Genomic DNA, 18,791 nt, shown 5'->3' with positions numbered 1-18,791 from the left:
ATCGGCTGATTTCTCAAAAGAAACTTTGCAGGTTAGAAGGGATTAGCAAGAAATATTCAAAGTGATGAAAAGCAAATACTTATAGCCAAGATTGCTCTACCCAGTAAAGCTATCATTTAGAATCAAAGGACATATAAAGAGCTTCTTAGACAAGAAAAAGGTAAAGGAGTTCACCACCACCAAACCAGTATTATATGAAATGTTAAAGGGTCTTAAGCAGAAGAAAAAGAAGATCAAAAATATGAACTATAAAGTGGTAATAAATACATATCTATCAACAATTGGATCTAAAAAACAAAATAAATGAACAAGCAGAACAGAAACAGATTCATAGATACAGAAAACATTCTGATAGTTGCCAGATGGGAGGCAGTCAGGAAGAAGGGTAAAAAGGGTGAAGGGATTAAGAAGTACAAATTGGTGGTTACAGAATAGCCATGGGGATGTAAAGTACAGCAGGGGGAATAGGGTGGCCGAAGAATTTATACACATGATCCATGGACATGGTCAATGGTGTGGGAATTGCCCGAGGGAATGGGGAGAGGCTGAGTGGAGAAGGGCTAAGGGTGGAAAATTGAGACAACTATATAATAGCATAAATAAAATATAATTTAAAAAATTAAAACTGCAATCTCATTCAATAATACACTAAGTAAAACATGCATATACTAACATAAGGCAACCATAATAGATGGAGTTATAATCTGAAGAGTAAATCCATATTTGCAAAGGTAGGTAGATGCCAACGTTTTGAGTGGGGGGTAAGGGTTACAGGATCACAGATGTAATCTCATTCATGCAGAAGTTTCAGTTTGCTAGAACCCCTTCTGCTCTTTTCCTAAATGCCACATGGTTTGCTCATTTTATTCAGGTTTTCAAATATTTCCTTCTCAGAGGGGCTTTACAAGACCAGCTTTTATAAAACAGCCCACTCTTCTCTCCCTTCCCCTAAATCTTCCCCCGGCCATTCAGCACAGATGCCACAGAGTGATGCCAGATTTTCTAGACTCAAATCATAGCACTTATACCTGTGTGACAACAGTGAATCTGGCAACATTTTTGTGCTTTGGAATATAAAAATATTAAGTATATATACCCAGTATTTATATGTTGGGTAGAAAATCTTATTTTACATCTGTAATGTGTCTACTTGGTAAAAGTAAAAGTTCAATATATGTTCATTATCACCATTATTTCTTTTGCAGTCTTCTGATTTGGACTGCTCTCAAGATAAAAATACATCTTTTGTACAATAACATTTTTGTTAAAAACAGTTTTATTTTAAAAATACAAAAAACAGACATAGGAGAGAAAAATGACATAAAATCCCAACACCTGTCAAAATAAGAAGTCCCTACCCTGCAGTTAACAACCACAATTTTTTTCTCTATTTATATAGACCCACATATATCCATATAAACCTTTTCTATTAAAAACCCATATCATGTTACTTGTTTTTTCATTCAATATATTGTAGGCATGGTTCCATCATCTCGTCCTTAACTGCTGCACAGTATTTATTCTACTGAAATTTTACCTAGTAATGGACATTTAGAGTGTTCTCAACTTTTTGCTACCACAATGCTACAGTGACTGTGAACACATACCCTTACATACTCAATCTATTAAAAGGTTCCCAGGAGGGGCTGAATCATAGAGCATGAATTTTTAAAAATGGTTTTAAATTAAATATTGAATAGATACAAAAATATTTATGAAAGTAATGTGAGGAATAAAACAATACAATAATCACTACACATGCATCACCCAGTTGAACTGTCATTGTGTTTGAGGCTTCCCGTTGCCCCATACTGAGTCCATGGCAGAAACATAAGAGCTGCCATTAATCAATCTTTTGCTTTTTAAAAATTTAACAAAAGAATCTAACATATTGTTATTGTTTCATTTTTTATTTCTGTAATCACTACAAAATACAGTATCTTCTCATAGGCTTATTGGCTATTTGTATTTCTTCTTCTGCAAATTAGTTAATTAAAACAGCACCATGACTTTTGCCATACAAAGTTTTACAATGTTTTTGATCCTCTCCCAAGTACATCTTTTCATTGCTTTTAGAGAGAGAGAAAGGGAGAGAGGAAGGGGGGAAGGGAAACATCAATGTGAGAGAGAATCATCGACTGGTTGCCTCCCATATGCACCCAGACCGGGATCAAACCTGCAACCTAGGTACGTGCCCCGACCAGGAATCAAACCAACACTTTCAGTTACAGGACAACACTGTAACCGGGCCACACTGGCCAGGGCCAGAATTTTACATTCTTATGTAGAGAGCTCTGTCAGTTTTCCTTCTGCCTTCTCAAGTTTAGATGAATATTTTTCCATATATTCTTTAGAATTTTGTTGTATACATTTAGATCTTTAACTGATATGGACTTTATTTTAGTTTATGGTGGGAAACAGGGCTCTAACTTTATTTTCTTCCAAACCCATAGTCAGTTGTTCTAATAGCATTTACTGAATAATTTCTTTCTCAACTGATGTTTATATATCAAATTTTCATACACAGATACATGTGTGGATATATGGTACTATGGTACACACACACACACACACACAGATGCACACACAGACAGCTGATTTGGACTCAGTTCTCCCACCAGTTTGTCTAGCCTGGATAACACAATAGAGTTTGGTCAAAAGAAATCGCTCACCTGTCCCTCTTCATCAAAAGCCATGACAACCACAGCAGCACCAAACTTCTTGATCCTCCTGGCCTTCTCCAGAAAGTCCTCCTCCCCTTCCTTCAGACTGATGCTATTGACGATGCACTTGCCCTGGCAGCACTTCAGGCCGGCTTCAATCACAGCGAAATCAGAAGAGTCAATGCACAAGGGGACCTGAGATTGCAAGGGCAGAAAATCACGAAGACGACAAGTCACTGCCAGTTCCCTTCCAAGGACTCCCAAAGAGTCCCCATTTCTTCTTTAGGAAAACAATAAACAAATGATAGTGTGAAAGAGATAGGACTTTAATGTACCTGTTCTTAAAGCCCCAAAATACTTGAAGTAATTCCATTCTTACAAGAGACCACATGCATGAAGGGCTTGAAAATCCTAACTCAAAGGTCACAGGCAGACATCAGAATGGAATCCCGGAGGTCAGCGCACTGACTTCTGTACTGGTTCATACTCCCAAGCGCCTCTACTCTGAAGCCAGCACCTCACTCAGATTCCCATATCCCTGATCTGACTAAGGATTAATGTGTAGCCTCATCCCCTTGGGAACAGTCCACCAGCCAAGTTTTTCAAATTCAATCTTCCCTTTGGAAAATCAAGTTCCTGACTGGAAAAAAAAAGTAAATGTAATATTCGACACACGCATACAACTAAAATAAAGGACAAAATTGGAATACACAAATGAGGACAGGTTTGCGTTTATTTTTATTTTTTTTAAGATTTTATTTATTTACTTTTAGAAAGAGGGGAAAGGAGGGAGAAAGAGGAGAGAAACACTGATATGTGAGAGAAACACCCCCAGCTGGGGACCTGGACCACAAGCCGGCATGTGCCCTGACAGGGAATCAAATCAATGACCTTTCGGTTTGCAGGCCAGCACTCAATCCACTGAGCCTACCAGCCAGGGAGAGAACAGGTTCGTTTTGAATACTCCCCATGCCTTCATGCCTCTTATTCCAGGAAAGGTAAAAGAACTTGAAAGAAGGACTGGGGCAGCTGATCATTCAATAAATGATTAAGTGATGGCATGCTGTGCCCCATGCTGAATTCGGAACAATGGCTAGGTGGGCTGGTCCCTGGCTCCCCTGAACTTATAAAGATAAATGATTAAACAAGAAATGACATAAAGTGTGGAAAATACTAGAGCACAGGCCATCATGAAAGCACATGTATGACACATGGGACAAGGGAAGGGAGATTCAGGAAAAGGGTCCCAGGGCAGGTGGCTCTTCCTTAAGCCATACCACCAAAGGAGAACAAAAGGGAACCAAAAATGCATGCATTTAGCTCTTTCCTAGCATACTGGTAATGACAAGTGTGCTAGGAGAAGGGTCAAGTACAGTGACAATAACAGGCCCATGTTTTAAAGTGTTTGCTGGCAGTTTGGTATCCAGACCTCGCTGCTCATATGTTTTCATGGTATACCTCAATCGTTCAAACTTTGGTCTCAAATCAATTTTAGTAGTAGGTCAAAACCAGAAAAAGATTAAGAAAGAAAAATTACTGTAGCAAACAGACACTAACTAATTAATAATGTCTTAAGTTACATGGGGTCCTTCACAGTTAAGAAGGCGCTTCTATCATTACAACTCCCTAGTCAGACTAAGTAAATACGATTACACCCACTTCAGAGATGAGAAAGGAAACTAGGGTCTATGCATGAGGAAGGGTTTTGCAGGAAGTAGCCTCACAGGGTGACCTGGTTCTAAATTCCTAACTGACCGGTCACGCAGGTAGGCACACCCAAGCACAGAACTTCTTTAGTGAAAGCTTATCTTTGCCGTAAGCAACCCAGTGCATCTAGGTTAACACCCTTTTGAAATAACCACTCAAGAGCATATAATCCTGTAACCTAATCCCCAATCTGCTTTCCCCCACCTCCGTGTAATCTTCCTTATATTCCCTCCTTATATTGAAATGCATAAAAGAAACTGCAAACTGTTACTCACTGGAGCATTTGAGACCTTGCTCCCCAGCCTAAGTCCTCAGTTTGTCTCAAATAGTCATGAAAAATTCTCTCCAGTTTGGACTTTCTTCACCAAACGATCACTAACTGACATGCCTGGGACTACAAGGAGCGTCCTCAGACTCCTGGCCCAGCCCTCTACCTACTCTTCAGCTGATAAACAACTGTTCTGACTTTGAACAAGTCTAATTTCTCTGTACCTGAAATTTTCAAAATATTTAATCCCACAGGAGTGATAAGGCTTCTTTTTAAATTTATTTAAGAGAGAGAGAGGAAGGGTGCAGAGAGAAATCGATTTGTTGTTCTGATTGGGGCTCAAATGTTGGAAAGTTTTAGTTTTAAGTAACAGCTAATAAGCTTAGTAATCAATGTAGATGTTTCAGGAACTGGAGGTAGGACCCACCTTGACTCCAGGAGTCAAGCGGTTCCACCTTTGTGTCTCAGGAGGACTGCAAGCTATCGGGATGGTACCTGAGCCATTGTGCTCCAGGGTGACCACTGCCCAGGGTACAGGGGCCACCGCCCAGGGCTCAGATGGAGGAATGCTGTAGCTTTTAGCCCATTAACCTTTTCCCTGAACTCCAACCCCTTACCTACACTTTTCTTCTCCTTATAAAAAGGGCCCGTTCATACCGGAATTTAAGACAGTCTGTTAGGGCACAAACCCCCTGTCTTCTGAGATCTCCGACCATGTGAATAAAGCACCCATAAGGATTCAATCCCTGTCTCTGCTTATTGGGTCTGGTGGGTGACAGGCAGCACGAGCACCGGCTTTCCTGGTTTCAGGTCCGCTTCTTTCTGCATTCATTCACAAGTGGTCGATTCCTGTATGTGCCCTGCCCGGGGATCAAACCCGCAACCTTGGCATATGAGGATGATGCTCTAACCAACTGAGCTACGTGGCCAGGGCCATTACAAGGCAAAAATGAAGGATGGGTTAATGTAACTCATTGCTTACCACAAGACTTCTAACTTAAGCACTTGCTAAAACCTCACAAGAAAACTGAAAGCCCTATTCTCTTAAAGCACTAGGAAGTTTCTTTTAAAAAAGAACTTGAAAATCACTCTTCGCCTCAAATTCAATGGTAGAAAAATGAAGTGAGATTTTTAGTTTTTAGAATCCATCTAACTTTTTTAAAAATACTGTGGCTCAGTTGGTTGGGCATCATTCCACAAAGCAAGAGGTCGCTGGGTCAATTCCTAGTCAGGGCACATGCCTCAGTCACAGGTTCAGTCTTGGTCAGGGCCCATATTAGAGGCAATCAATCAATGTTTTTCTCCCACTCTTTTTCCTTCATTTCCCCACTTTATAAAAAAATAAATAAATAAAATTTAATAAAATAAAATAAAATGTTTTTAAAAGACTGACACAAAAATTAATTTTCATCTTTTAAAGAATAAATGTAAAACCTGACATAATACCTTGATTTAATCTCACTCTGTGACTTTGTCTTACTGTGATAAACCTAAAAAGGTCTCTTCTTCCTATGATAGGAAGAATTAACTGAGTTCCCTTATCTACTGTAGGACTGGAACTAATGATCTTGTAGAAAGGGTAAGTATATCCTTCAGAGACATGAAAAGTGAGTTCCTAGTCTATCCAGACATCACAGGAAACTCAAACAATTCTTGTGAGCAATTCCAGGAGTCTTGGAAAGAGCCAAGCTGAAGTCACATCTCTCTTAGAAGTCTGGTTTTTATAAGGCTAATGTGAAGCAAGAAAACTGACAGTCAAAAACCGTTGGGCTTTTGACATAGGAAAACAGAAAACCAGTATATCAGATGACAGATCAATGGGGCAAACAACAAAGTTAAGTGAATGACAGAGGGAGACACATTAACTCCCTTGATGAATAAAAACTCTGTACAACCTTGGCAATGTCCGGCTCAGAAGCAATGAGGTTGCAAAATCTGGTCATTGCACTGGGCCCGTCCAGCATGCCATCGTCCATGTTGATATCCAACACCTGGGCTCCCATCTCCACCTGCTCTTTGGCCACACTCAGTGCTTCCTAAGGAAAGAATGCGAGAGGAAGCAGCATGAGTAGGGGGGGGGGGGGCAAGAGAGGCCAACAAAGTGACCCCTTGCCCTCCCCAGCAGTCCTTCTGAACTATACTCACCTCACTGGCCAGCCTCCCGGACTCTGGGCCTGCTCAGTCACCACGGATTAACCTGAAACGCCTCTCCTCCCATCATATCGTTTCACTGCTCAGAGTCCACCAAGACTGCTTTCCTGCCATCAAAGAGCCTAAACTCCTCAGCCTGGACTTCGGGCTCCCTGTAACCTGGCCCTACCTTCTTACCTCTGCCGGCCAAGTCCGTCTCCACCTCTGTGTCACAGGTCATGTAGTGCCCTCTGCTGGGAATGCAAGCCCCTACCCATCTGTATTGTTTAAGACCTAGCTCAAGCCCAACCTCTAAGAAAATTCCTTGGAGAAATCACCCAAAATGTATATAACTCTTCAGTGTTTGCCAAAACATGCCAAACCTTTGTCGCAGGCTGTTGATAGAAGTTACATGAAATATGAGTTAAATGTCAGCCAGGCTTTTCAAATCCTCTCACGTACTATTATATATTGTAAATCTCCAAGAACAGAATGAACTTACAGCATTTCCCAGTACAAGCATTTAAGGAATGTCGTGGAGAATCAGTGTTTCAGAAAATATTCTTTGGGAAATACTGCTTATTCCACAATGATGTGCTCTTTCTATACCTCTGTAAAAATTATAATCATTATCACATGGTTTACTACGTTGCCATTTCCTTGTGATTTCATAAGTTATTAGCTTATCCCACAAAGTAGACCTTAAGTATTTGTAAATCTAAAGGTCATATGTGTTTCCCACTCTTCGAACAATGTTGGGCAAAATAACATTCAATAATGTTTTCTAACTGATTAATACAACAACTTTTTTTTTTAAGTCTTCACTGTACACTTCTTAGTGTGAAAATTTTTTTCGTAGCCAAAGTAAGCCAAACAGAAATGATTAGCAATTATTGTGATAGAACAGGCATAAGATGCTTTGGCATATGCCAAAAAGGGGGGAGGGGCATTCATAATGATCCAAGGTTACACAGAGCAAAAGGATCACAATAAAATTTAGCATATTAATTAACAAAACAAAGGATAAAATTATATGATCTTATCAATAGATGCAGAAAAGTCATTTGATAAGATACAACATTCATTTATGATTAAAATGGGTATAGAAGTACCCCAACATAATAAAGGCTATGTATGACAAACCCTCAGTCACTGTCATACTCAATGGTAAAAAAACTGAAAGTTTTCCCTCTAAAATCAGGAACAAGACAAGGATGTCCACTCTCGCAACTCTTAATTCAACATAGTTCTGGAAGTCCTAGCCAGAGCAATCAGACAAGAAAAAATAAAAGGCAGGTAAATTGAAAATGAAGAAGTAAAAGTGTCATTTTTTGTAGATGACGAGATTCTGTCAATGTACAAAAAAATTCACTGCTTTCCTATACACTAATAATGAAACTTCAGAAAAAGAAATGAAAAAATAATTCCTTTTGCAATTGCCACCAAAAGAATAAAATACCTACAAATAAACTTAACAAAGGATGGGAAGGACCCATATACTGAAAACTACAAAGCATTCTTAAATGAGATTGAAAGACACAATGAAATGGAAAGATATTCCGTGTTCATGGATTGGAAGAATCAATAGTTAAAATGGCTATATTATCTAAAGCAATATACAGACTTAATGCAATCCCCATCAAAATTCCTATATGATATTTTAAAGAAATAGAACAAAAAATTATCAGATTTCTACGGAACCTTACAAAAGACCCCAAATAGCCAAAGCAATCCTGAGAAAAAAGGACAAAGCAAGAGGTATCAAAATACCTCACTTCAAACTATACTACAGAGCTACAATAATCAGAACAGCATGGTACTGGCAGAGCAACACACAGAGACCAATGGAACAAAACTGAGAACCAACAAGCAAAACCACATGAATACAGGCAAATAATTTTTGACAAAGGAGCCAAAAACACACAATGGAGAAAAGAAAGCCTCTTTTAATACATGGTGTGGGGAAAACTGGAAAACCACACCCAAAAGAATGAAACTAGATTTCAGTTTGTTCCCATGTACAAAAATTAATTCAAAATGGATTGAAAACCTAAATATAAGATACATGGAAGATAAGTACATGGAAGAAAACATAGGTACTAAACTAATGGACCTTGGTCTTAGAGAACATTTTATGAATTTGATGACCCCAAAGGCAAGGGAAGTAAAGGTAAAAATAAATTAATGGGACTATATCAAACTAAAAAGCTTCTGTACAGCAAAAGAAACCAGCAACAAAACAAAAAGACAACCAACTAAATGGGAGATATTTGCAAATATCTCCAACAAGGGGTTAATATCCAACATATATAAAGAACTAATACAACTCAACACCAAACAACCTGTCCAATTAAAAAAGTGAGTAGAGGACCTAAACAGACACCTCTCCCAAGAAGACATATAAATGGCCAACAGATAATATGAAAAGATGTTCAACTTCACTAGCTATTAGAGAAATGCAAATAAAAAAAACTACAATGAGTTACGACCTCACACCTGTTAGAATGGCTGTTATCAACAAGACAGGAATTAACAAGTGTTAGAAAGGTTGTGGAGGGAATGGAACTCTTATTCATTGCTGGTGGGAATGTAAACTGGTAAGCCACGGTGGGAAACAGTATGGAGGTTCCTCAAAAAATAAAGAATAGAGTTACCATACGACCCAGCAATCCCTCTCCTGGGTATCTACTTGAAAAACTTGAAAACATTTATTTGCAAAGATACACGCACCCCTATGTTCACTGCAGCATTATTCCCGGTGTCCAAGACCATGGAGACAGCCAAAGTGTCCTTCGATAGAGGATTGGATAAAGATATGGTACATATATGCTAAGAAAAGATGAAATACTGCCACTTGTGACTACATGGATGGAACTTGAGAATATCATGCTAAGTGAACAAGCTAAGAACCATGTTTTCATTCGTATGTGGGCTGTGGAACTTAAACTCATACACACAGATGACGGTATGATGGTTACCAGAGGGAAGGGCGTGGGGGTAGTAAAGGGTAAAGGAGGCCAAATCCATGGTGAGAGAGGATGATTTGACTTAGGGTGGTGGGCACGCAATGCAGTATAAAGATGACATATTATAGAAATGTACACTTGAAGCCTATACGATCTTATTTACCAATGTCACCCCAATAAATGTAATAAAAAATTAAATAAATAAATAGCATATCACGTCAACGTCCCAGGAAGGGCCTATTCTTTCTGTTGCATTTGTGTATTTATTTCAGTCCATAGCTAACAGAATCAATACCACATTAGTCACTGCTTGATGTGGTCATGAGGACTTGATATTTTCTTGGCTTTCCCTTCCCCTAGAAGGATCTGTGACAAGCCAAAATGAAGAATATTCTCAAATTTTAAAACTTAATTCCCAATTAACAAAGATAGCTAGAACCCAGATCCCTCCCATCTCATCCCACTTGATAACCCAAATGCAGTACCTTTTGACAATGACAAGAGCAGCTTCAATTTTTTGAAGCTTTATCCTCCCACGAGCCCAGCCCACTGCAAACATAGGTTATATAGTTCTTCTCACACTTGCCAGCAGCTCTGTTAATAACCGATCAAAGGCTAAAAAAAGAGCTGTTTACATGCTGTCTAGCCAAGAAGATTGTAGATGCCCCAAGGGTGGTATTGAGATGCTCACTTCATAGTTTCCTGCCATGATGAGTTTAGCAAACCTCCGGGATCCTGCCACGTTACAGCGTTCTCCAATGTTAACAAAGTTGGTGTACGGTCCAATCCTGAAGGGCTCTAGACCTTAAAAGGAGAAGCACTTGGAAAAGTTTCTGAAAATACACATGGCGACATGAGACAGATAGAACACAAATGCTTTCCTAAGGCAGTGAAACAGTTTCTGTGCCACAGCCCGTCTGCGGAGACAGGAGATGTGGTGTGGGAACAGGACCGGCCCCGTCTCCCCTAAGAAAATTAAGAACAGCTTACAATGTAAAGCATCACTAGAGAAAAGGCCTTTAATGCTTTGTTCTCCTCCTTGTATTTAACGCGTCAGGAGTGGGAGTGTTGCTGGGTGGTGACTGGCAGGCTCTGGAGACAGCCAGCCTTGGGACCAAGGCCTTCCCAGCCACCTCAGGGAACAACCCCGGCTGCTTCTCACAGCCTCTGAGCTGATAAAACAGACAGCGTAAGTATCTGTCCCATAATGTTACTGTAAAAAGGAGACTAGATACATTAACAAACATAAAATTAGCACCAGCAATCACAGATGTCATTGTTAGTAACAGAAAATGGCCTTTGAGTCCCCGCCATGGCACCGGTTGAGGAAGAGACAGGGATAAAGGAGAGGAAAAACTGAATACAGATGGCTGCGTGTTCACCGACTGGGAAGGCCGTTTCTCCCCAGTTTGCGCTGGTGATTTCACCTTCTCTTGGTAATGACTGTGGACAAAACAGGGGCCACATATTAACCTGACAAGCTCAGGGGACACCTGCAAGGCAGCCAAACAAACTCAGAGATGGAAAGTAACCACATATGATGGTCTGAGATTAAAACTTCTTAACCAAAAGCGAGTCATGGTGGGTAGTCATGTCCTAGGCCGCTGCCTTCCCTGACCAAGCCAGTCTTTACCTTAACTGAGCCCGTGTCTTTCGGCACCTGTGGGGTGTCTGAGTGATCCCTTTCCCCAGAGCCCTCAGGGCACACTCTCTCACCAGAGCACCGGACCACGGGACCCCTCATTGTTATCCTGCTCCCCCGCACACCAGCCCTACGTGCTATAAATATGAGTTGTTAACTACCCTACACCCATCAATGGAAAAGCAGCATCTGCCTCCTACTTTTACTCTTTATCCAATCCCACCCGTGTCCCTGCTTTTCCTCCTCCCACCCCCATAACCTACCACCAGTGGGTTTCGTGCGAGCCCTTCGGCCTCCTCCTGACTGTGATGGGTAAACTAAGGTGCAAGACTGCCCTTCTCTGGAGCAGAATCTCCATCTATTGAGGTTTTGCTTCCCGGCAGTCATCATCAGTTTGACTCAAACAAACTAACTCATAAGAATTCTCACAGGTTTGCACATTTCTTACATTGACATGACCCTTACAGCCTTGCCCCCAACCCCACCCCCTGCCAGCCTCAAGGTATCCCTGATCCTACCTAGTCAGGCCCTGAGGCCCACAGGGCAGGCAAGCAGGGATACCCCATTTAAATGTTGAAGAGACCCTGTATCACTGCCCTAAAAGCATGTCATACAAAGCACTTCTGATTTATTATGAGTGCAAAGTTGCTGATCTAAAAACTCCATTTTTCACAAGTACGCAATTTATAAAAGAACAATTTAAACAAGTGTATTTGATATCATTCTTTTAGAATCTAATTAAAGGCCCTGACCCATGTGGCTCAGTTGGTTGGGTGTCATCCTGCAAATCAAAAGGTCCTCAGTTCAATCCCCAAAAGAGGCAACCAATCGATGTTTCTCTCCCTCTCTTCCTCCCTTCCTTCCCCTCCCTCTAAAAATAAATCAATAAAATCTTTAAAAAATCTAATTAAAGATGATTTTTATAGCCATTTAGAGAGAACATAAGAAATCCAAGTCAGAAAGTCAGAAAAGAAGGATTCTTTCATTCTTATAAATTCTTCCTAAAAAATCATATCTAAATGGTTCTTCTCATTTCAACTTTGGTAAAGATTGACAAATTTAATTCTTACCGCTTGGATGAAGTCAATTAACAGCTGTAAAACCTAAGGATGAAATAAACTATGCTACCATACCCCTCCCTGAGAAAAGCCACTGTGGGGGGTATCACAAACCCCTCCTGCTCGAACCTCACCCTGCTCTGGGGCATAAGGAGGAGAGGCAGCCTGACCAGGCGCTGGGAGAGCCCGACCCCAGGGATGAGCTCTGCGCAGCACTTGCCGGGGAGAGCGTGGAGGTTCCTGTTGCTGGCTCTCGTCCTTCGTCTCACTCTTCTTTGAGGAACATAGAAAATAAGACTATCTCAATTTTAAAAAATGTTAAATTCTACATTATTAGGGTGCATAACTCCCCATGTGTATAGTCTGCAGGTTCTCTAAGATTCTGTGGTTTTGGGGGTTTTTTGCTTAAAGATACTATCCAAGAATACGTCATTAAAGTATTGTGAGAAAAATTTTTAAGTTATTTTCTAATAGTCGGCATAATGAACTAGTTTACCAATGTTCCTTAAGAGAACATCAAAACTCATTCTGAAAAGAGGGCTGCCTACCTCAGAGGACTGCTGAGGACAAAACGGAAAAATAAACACCACAACTCTGTGTAAAGTCCTGAACACGTGACAACTGTGAGACCATGACAATATGTTAGAAACAAAATTTTCTAGGAAGAGGCTGTGGTCGTTACAAAACACTGGACCTCGGCAGTTTGAACTTTTCAGTAACGAGGAGCAAGTCCGCTGATGAGAACGTCAGGCTGTGGACAAGGGTATGTTTTCAAAGCGGTGCACATGTAGAGGCAGGACCATCTGGGTTCTGATTCTAACCAACGGCACCTGAACCAATCACCTGCCTTCATTTCATTCATGTTTCCCTGGAAATTAATGTCACCCCTAGAAAACCAAAGGTTCTTCACTAGAATTCACGTAAGTGCCAAGAAAATTATATACTCTTCTTTGATGTAATAAACAAGTGGTTGGCACAAACATCACACCTTAAGACAAACATGCTAAACTAATGTACAAATGGTTTCTGAAATCCTACAAACCATGTACTGATGACTTACCAGACAACAACATGTGCCCTTCATAAACAGCGGCAGGTGGAACTCGAGGCTTACAGTTTTTCACGGCTTTAGCAATTTCCCTGAGTTAAAAGAGAAAAGAGTATATCCATTAATTCTGAATATAATTAAACTAGTTTCCAGCTATGAAATTAAGTCTATTTAACACAATTATGCACATAATTATATACCTAGTTTCAAATGTGCAGCAATGATTACACCTTCTCGTTTTCTCAGTAATGCACGAAATGAATCCCTAAACCTGCCTTTTCTGTACCTGCCCAGTCTGCTGTGCGTGACTGAACCAGTTTCTGCACTCTGACATGTGAACCTAGGGATGGGGAACAGTTTGCATAAATGCAGACAGCGTGTCTCCTCTTCCTGTTCCCAGACCTACAGGTGTTTTTTACTTCATCAGATCCACACACGAGATATGTCCTTGCAGCTTACTCAAGTAGTTTGAAAGAAAAAAGTCTTCATCATTGAGAAAGAGGTTCAAACAAGAGAGGAGATGCCAGGACTGAAGGAAATTAAATATTTTAGATGTTTCTTCCAAGCACAGCATGCACAGAGCAGGGAGGATACACAGAAATACCTCACTAAAACGCCAAAATAATTACTCCTAAAAATGTGTTTAAATTATTCATATTCTCTCTTTGATCTTATCAGCTTTAATGGATTATGTCTTTGATCACCCCAGAAAAATTTGGCTATTTAAATATTATAATATGTACAGAAGCGCACACACAGACATTGATATATAAGGAGACATATATATCTATGTGTATATTAACACACATTTTTTTAAAAACTCTTTTTAAAAAGGGATAACCTTAAAAATAAAGAGATCCAAAGATAAGTTATATTCAACTATTGATCGCTTTCAGGAACTATGTAAAAGATATTTTAAAAATAAGACAGACCCTATAGAATGTATCACAGAAGTCAACAAATGCAGTGAAGTAGTAGGTAATTCAACACAGGGAACATAGTATACACAAGAAAACAGACTCAGAACGGCGAGATTACTGGGTCAAGATATGACCACCAGTCACTCTAGGGGAAAAACCAAACACACAGTCCTAAATATGTTCTATTCCACTGAGTTCCAATCCTCTCAAAAGTCCCGAAATTGCAAGGACTTAGATGACTTCACCAGGCTCTGGTTTCCTGCCCCATTTGGCAACCTGTGTGCGGGGCAGGTGGTCACACTTCTCCCGACCTCAAGGTGCATGTGCTCTCACCATCTTTTCCTCCACGTGATAATCTAATCGATGCATGTCCCTGCCCACAGGAAACATGAGCTGTCCCTTCTTAAGTGCTCGTACGTTAGTCAGGCACTTAAGGTAAAAACATTATGATATCTGGGATTTGCTTAACAATGGTTTAAGGCAGCTATTTTCAACCGGTTGCCGCGGCAGGCACGCTGGTGAGCTGCAAGGATTTTTAAAACGTGCAATACCTGACTATTCAGTCAGGGCCACCGACCTCTTTACCCTTAGACTGTCCAATAAAAAAAGACAACAGCCAACACAACGATAGTTGTCTGGTGTAAATGAACCAAAATTACACCTCCTTTTGTCAGATCGGCAAAAAAATTATTTTTTGGTGTGCCGCATAATTAATGTGTGCCATGAGATGGGAAGGGTTGAAAATCACTGGTCTAAAGGGGAAAAGTTGGAGAATACGTAAAATAAGAATAGCAAATGTTGAAAACTATGGAAACTACGTGATAGGCACAGGAGCATTCATTTTATTTCTGGAATTTCTCATAACATAAAGGTATCAGAGGTTGCTAGGGCTGCCATAACGGAATACCGCAGACTGAGTCCAGTCGCTCACACGGCAGAAATGCATTTCTCACAGCTCCGGAGGCTGCAGGCCGAGACAAGGTGTCCGCAGGGCTGGCGTCCTCTAAGGCCTCTCTCTCTGGCTTATCTTCTCCCTGTGCCTTCACGTGGCCCCTTTCTCTGTGTCTGTGTCTTACCTACTCTTCTCATAAGGACACTAGTCATACAGGATCAGGTCTCTTCACGTGACTTCATTTTACCTTGTTATCTCTTTAAAGTCCCCATCTCCAAATGCAGCCCATTTGGAGGACCTGGAGTTAGGACTTCAAAATATGAACTTGGGGAGGACACAAGCACCCCCATAGCAAAAGGCAGAGCAGGTAAAAGTGAGCGTTACCTGATATGATCTGGTGTCGTGCCACAGCAGCCACCCACGATATTGACCAAACCATCCACAGCCAAGTCCTGCACTCAGGAAAAGAAAGTTCCAGGGAGTTCATCTGAATTCTAAACTCACCACTAGCCATTCAGCAGAAAAAAAATCCTACGTTTCCTGAATAAATAATTGTATATTAAAAAGAGAGCGAAATACACTTTATTCTGTATACAAATCTTTTAATGCCCCTGATATAACGTTAAAACAATTTAGATACTATGAAATCCTTTATACCGTTAAAAATGAAATAAGAGCCTGACCGATGTGGCTCAGTGGGTTGGGCATCATCCTGCAAACTGAAAAGTCCCTGATTTGATTTCTGGTCAGGGCACATGCCTGGGTTGCAGGCCAGATCCCCCGTTGGGGGTATGCCAGAGGCAACCAATCAATGTTTCTCTTGCACACCAATGTTCCTCTCCCTCTCCTTCTCTCTCCCTTCCCCTCTCTCTAAAAATAAATTAACAAAAATATTTTTTAATTAAAAAATAAAATGTATTATAATAAGATACTTATTTACTTATCTGATCATAATCAAGATTTTAGCCCATATGCTGAGCTAAATAAATATGAACTGGATAATGCAGTTTTAAACAACACATAAAGTTTTTAAATTAAATTAATAAAAATTTTGAAAGAATTAAAAATTCAGTTCCTCAGCCATGATAGCCACATTTTAAGTGCTCCAATAACCAACCCCACATGGACCCAGAGTTTAACCATAGGCTAGTTTGAAAGACAAGAGAGGAAGTCAAGCAACCGAGAAGTCCAAACACTGAAAAGAGCATCTACATAATATTAAAATTATAAGGGCTGAGTCAGAAATAGTTTAGAAGAGAATGTCAGTGAGTCAGAAGCTACACATTCAAGGAAAGAGGAAAAGAGACCTGGGGATTAGTAATAAGGAGGGTGGCGGGGAGCACAGACAGGAGGTGTATGGGAGAGAAGGAGAATGAGGGAGGTGACAACGAAAACCAAGGAATTTGGGGGTTGGGGGGCACCACGTGAGAGGGCTGCAGGACAGCCAAGTTTCAACTGGTTTTAGCTGAACCTCACGGGGAATTTTCCAATAGCCACCAGTACCAACTGGAGAAAAGGATGCTGACAGCTAGTCTTTCCCTCTACCCCACCATCTCAAATCAGCATAACTAAGCTTTTTTTCACTATATACACAACTGGAACCCATTCAGGAAAAAATGTTGCTTCTGAGTAGTCTAAAATGTCATTTCTCTATCTCTTAAGAACAAGTGAAAGAGGACTCCTGACCTTTAAGTGCATGGCCATCGTATGTGGAGTTTCATCATAGTCACCGAAGGTATTGGGAAGACCTAAGAAAGTACACGCAACCATCACTGGAACTGCTTTAACAAAAAGCAGACGTAGTACAAGGGAACCTCGGTACTCGTCCTTAATTTACTCCAGAACTCGTGATGAGCGCCAAAGCCGAGGAGGCGTCCCGAGCAAGCGCCGAGTGCTGAAACATTTTTTTCTCGTCAAAATGCGATAAGTACAGAATTTGACAAGTTCTGAAGCCGACAAGTACTGAGGTATGCCTGCATTGTAATGGCTTTAGGTTAAATAGCTAGGAAAGTTTATATTTACCAATTAAATGGTGTATTATAATTAAATACTTGCAAAGACAAATAATAATTGTTAATATTAAACATAATATATAGAGACACTACACCAGAAAAGAAGTCATAGAGGAATATAAACATCCACTAGTTCTTTTCCATTTGAAAGAAAAGCGTCACTACTCTATGGGACAGAATCCCCCATTCCTCTCCCCTTCCCGTAAAGGAAATTCATTCCTTACCCAGCTACTTATGGTGGCGTTGGGGGGGCACCACACCCTTCAAACTACTGAGCACCTGATATGCAATTAAAAACACAAAACACAACCAGTCTCCTCCCAAATAAATTTTCCCAAGTTAAGACTTTAGTATCTAATTATCCAATTTCCTGTTTTATTTCTTATCTCTGTCCAGTTATCTTGTTCCAGGTGGGAAATAAAATTTATTGTGCAGTAAAATGTATGTATTTGGAGTGGAAAAAATGCTGGGAAATGATTTTTAGCCCTAAGTAGCTAAGCAGTGCTCAAAAACATTCACCAGGAAATCTGGTTGACCCAGAACGACTTAGCACGATTTAATTGGATAGTTTGAGAGTTATCTACAAATCTCTTGGTAATTTTTATATATAACAAACCAGAAGTCCTAACTTTCAGAAAGGAAAAGGGTAACTGCTCTTTGTGAACACGGCCAAGCAGAGGGCTCCCCCCATGTTCTCTGCACTTGTCACTTGGGCCACCATCCAGCATTGTCACCAGAAGCAAGGCTCTGGGCAGTTATGTGACTAGGCTTCATTCCTCACAGTCCTGCCCAATTCTGAAGCTTTGAGGCTGAGCCAAACTGTCCCTTCAAGTCTAATGGGAAACAGTGGTCTAGACGCAAATACTCTCTATTTAAAATATTCCTACTGAGTGTTAACGCTCCACCAAGATCTACCAAACAAACTCTTCTATCAAGATCTGTTGCCCTAGCCACACACGTCTTGTGTTTTGGGATTTCCCCACATGCAGCTCCCTTGAAATACACACCTGCGTTGGGATAGCAAAGCGCATAGGCTGCTGTACATTTTCCAACTGTTTCAATAAAAGGTCTCATTTCAGCGGCACCCAGAGCACAGTTTAATCCAATGCTGGAAAAACAAAAAGAAGATATTAGGAGCATCCTCTCTTATTCAAAATATTTACACATATAAAAAGTTGTAATAAAAGAATAAATCTAAAACCAAGCAGATCTTAAACCTGCTGGTTGAAAGCACTTCCATGCAGCTGCAGTCACGGCAGTGTCGCTCACGGACCCTGCGGCACTGAATGCGATTCCTGTCCACCTCCCCAGTGCCAGCGGGTCCGAGGGCTGAAGGACCCTGCCTAGGCATGTGACTCCTGAAGTCAGCTCCCAGTCTGGTTAAGGGCGAACTGTGAAACGGAAGCTCCTGCACACCGCCTCTGCGAACCAGCATCGGATCTGAAAGCAATACTTTGGAGAAAGAGACAGGAAACTCTCGGAGGT

General features: G+C 40.7%; 1 protein-coding gene across 2 annotated transcripts in view; it reads right to left on the bottom strand.

Moving 5' to 3' along the window:
• Positions 1-18,791, bottom strand: part of MTR (5-methyltetrahydrofolate-homocysteine methyltransferase) — an 89,550-nt gene that overhangs the window by 48,617 nt on the left and 22,142 nt on the right. For both annotated transcript variants that reach the window (XM_090263207.1, XM_090263206.1), the window contains 7 exons: positions 18,314-18,414; positions 16,981-17,042; positions 15,679-15,746; positions 13,495-13,574; positions 10,426-10,538; positions 6,534-6,674; positions 2,673-2,858 (listed from right to left, as the gene is read on the bottom strand). In XM_090263207.1, coding sequence (XP_090119333.1) covers positions 2,673-2,858; positions 6,534-6,674; positions 10,426-10,538; positions 13,495-13,574; positions 15,679-15,746; positions 16,981-17,042; positions 18,314-18,414 — 751 coding nt within the window. The remainder of the gene's footprint in view (positions 1-2,672; positions 2,859-6,533; positions 6,675-10,425; positions 10,539-13,494; positions 13,575-15,678; positions 15,747-16,980; positions 17,043-18,313; positions 18,415-18,791) is intronic.

This window comes from Furipterus horrens, unplaced genomic scaffold (assembly GCF_987537825.1).
Source record: "Furipterus horrens unplaced genomic scaffold, mFurHor1.1.pri manual_scaffold_15, whole genome shotgun sequence".
Lineage (NCBI taxonomy): Eukaryota > Metazoa > Chordata > Mammalia > Chiroptera > Furipteridae > Furipterus > Furipterus horrens.
Note: the sequence above shows the minus strand (reverse complement) of the source record. Positions and strands in the feature narration are given on the sequence as shown.